This window comes from Monopterus albus, unplaced genomic scaffold (genome assembly GCF_001952655.1).
Source record: "Monopterus albus unplaced genomic scaffold, M_albus_1.0 scaffold144.1, whole genome shotgun sequence".
NCBI classification, from domain to species: domain Eukaryota; kingdom Metazoa; phylum Chordata; class Actinopteri; order Synbranchiformes; family Synbranchidae; genus Monopterus; species Monopterus albus.
Window position 1 is genome coordinate 984,612 of NW_018128024.1, and position 2,598 is coordinate 987,209.

A 2,598-nucleotide genomic window follows, 5' to 3' on the forward strand; every position below is an offset into this window, starting at 1 on the left:
GCTCTGTAGGATCTACAAAAATACACCAAAATAATGACAGGAAAAGGTGTGTTATTATAAGAGAGAGGAGAGAAAAATGGAGAGATCCAGAGAAAGATGCAGAGTCTGAATGTCCAATCCAGTGAAGACCGAATCCAGACAGTGAGTAATGGATGAGAGCTGCGCACACAGAGTACTCACTGTGTATGTGTGTGTGCCCATTTATGTTTTATATATTAGATGTTTTAGATTGTATTTTAGAGAGAATGGACCACTATAAATGCAGTGTATTTTCAAGTCAGACAGCAGCTTAAACATACTTGCTGTGGCAGCTTAAAATTGCACAGACGCTATCCCTCTCGCTTGCAGAGATACACATGTGGCTGGTGTGATGATAATAGAGCATCTGTCTGTGGTATCTTCAGGAGAAAGACTGAAAAATAAGCAGCATCTATGCTTCTTTATTAATCCCCCTCTTCCCTCCAAAGTTTCTTTCTCGTTGCATCTTATGCTACGTATTCCTTTATAATTCCCTCCAGTTTACCCCCCTTCCTTTTTACTGTCCCTTCTTGCTCTTTTTTTTTATTTTATATATCCCTCCCGTCTTCCCTTTTGATATATGGGTGCTGAGTGTCCCCGTGCCTGTTTGTCTTGCCTCAGCCAGATACTGTATTATCAGCCTCCAATCTTTGTGTCTTCTGTCTAGACTCTCCATGGAAGGTCTACCTGTCGGAGGTCAATCCTGCAGTGACTGAGGTGTCGGTGGGCGGGCTCACACCTGCCAGGACCTATCAGTTCAGGCTTTGTGCTGTCAACCAAGTGGGCAGGGGTCAGTACAGTGCAGAGACTCAAAGGTAAGAGTAATATGTGCACATTCATAGACACACATAGGGCTTTATTTTCCTGCCAGCTCAGTTTCTGCATCGCCTCATTTGCAGTCCTTATGCAGTTTTCTTGCACGTCTACTTTTTGTTGCAAATTGGTGTGCTTGGTATTTTCCTGCCATAAATGAATGTGTTTAAACTGAGGTGGGATGAGAGGTGCAGTTGAGGCCATGTGTATGCTAATTAGGCAGTGCAGTGCAATTTCGGTGCTCATTTTGACCCCAAATAACGATAACACCTGCTCAGACCACCTCTTATCGCATTCACAGGTGCATTTGCAATTTTTACTGACAAGCGCATAGGCTGGCAAGCATGACTTCAGGTACTCAAATGTATTTTAATGGCCACACCAACTTAAATTAACCCTTAAATCGACAACTGATCTGCTGGAATTCACTCTGAGAAATATATTGTGTCTCATGAAGATTATTTTTAAATAAGATAAATAAAGTAGTCCTCTGTGTGTGGCTATGGACATGAATATGGTCAAACAATGCTACGACGTGTCAGGATGCACCATCTGTAGGCTACTTACAGGATGCAGCCAGAGGTGATCTGCAGTTTTCACTGTGCACTGCTGTCACTGTTGAGTTACAGTTTCTTCAAACAGACAAGTTTCACATAGACATACCTTTGTTACTACTGCAAGGATATACTTTGTGTCTGTTTTTGCGAGGATAATGTGGGCGATACATCCACTGGCTGTGTCCTCTGGCCAACCACAGTTTCTCCAAGAACGTGGTGATTACAAAATAATTTTACTGTGTTATTTTAAAAACAGTGAAACATGTATAAGGTTACATGTGCGACCCCGTGTGGATTTCACACACCGGATGCAGTTGAGTAAATTACGCTTTATAATTGCTGCTGATTACAGCACCAGACTTTCTTTGTTCCATGTACACTGCTGGTCAGTGATATTAGCAGACTACTGAGTGAATATTTACATCAGGGTGTCCGCGGGGTTTTTAAAAAGTATTAAAAAGTGATTAATCAAAATCGCCAAATTTAAGGCCATTAAAAAGTGTTTAATTTGGTTTAGAGGTATTATTTTTTAAAAATAGGTATTATTGTTTCAGACTATGGTGTCCTATTCTGATTGAAATTCTATCTGCTAAAGTTTAAATGTGGGCTTTAGCATATCGGGGCACATAATCAAAGATACTCGTCTAGTCTCAACTTTGTATGTTTGATGCTGACGTCATATTCAGTGGTCGTTCGACATCTCAAACACTTTGCGCGCTCAGCTCAACTGGATAGCTAACTGGCTAGCTTACATTGTTGACTAGTCCAGACAACCATCGTCGTCGTTATGGGCAAATGCAAGTTTTCTGACAGCTGGAGCATTTAAGGACTGGCTCAGGCCTGCAGTAGGGAATAACCGGCAGGCTTATTGTTCGGTTTGTAAAAAAAAAACATCAATGTCAACTGGATGGGAGCTAGCGCACTTCGGTCGCATATGCAATCAACTAAACATAAAAATGGAATGCGCGGTAGGCGAGAGCAATTAACTCTACTCTCAACTTTCTGTGCTGCTGCACCACCACCACCGCAAACTAGTGCCACAGTACAAGCCAACGTTTCGGCTCCAGGAACTACGTCTGACCTCCGGGTGACTATGGGCGCCACACCAACACTGCGTGCGGAGGCTCTGTGGTGTCTAAACACTGCAGTTAAACACCACTCATTGAACTCCAACGAAGGAATTGTGGAGCTGTTTAAAGAAATGTTTCCC

General features: G+C 42.4%; 1 protein-coding gene across 3 annotated transcripts in view; it reads left to right on the forward strand.

Moving 5' to 3' along the window:
• Window positions 1-2,598, forward strand: part of sdk1b (sidekick cell adhesion molecule 1b) — a 255,116-nt gene that overhangs the window by 178,767 nt on the left and 73,751 nt on the right. For all 3 annotated transcript variants that reach the window (XM_020614282.1, XM_020614284.1, XM_020614283.1), the window contains one exon: window positions 686-833. In XM_020614282.1, the coding sequence (XP_020469938.1) occupies window positions 686-833 (148 nt within the window). The remainder of the gene's footprint in view (window positions 1-685; window positions 834-2,598) is intronic.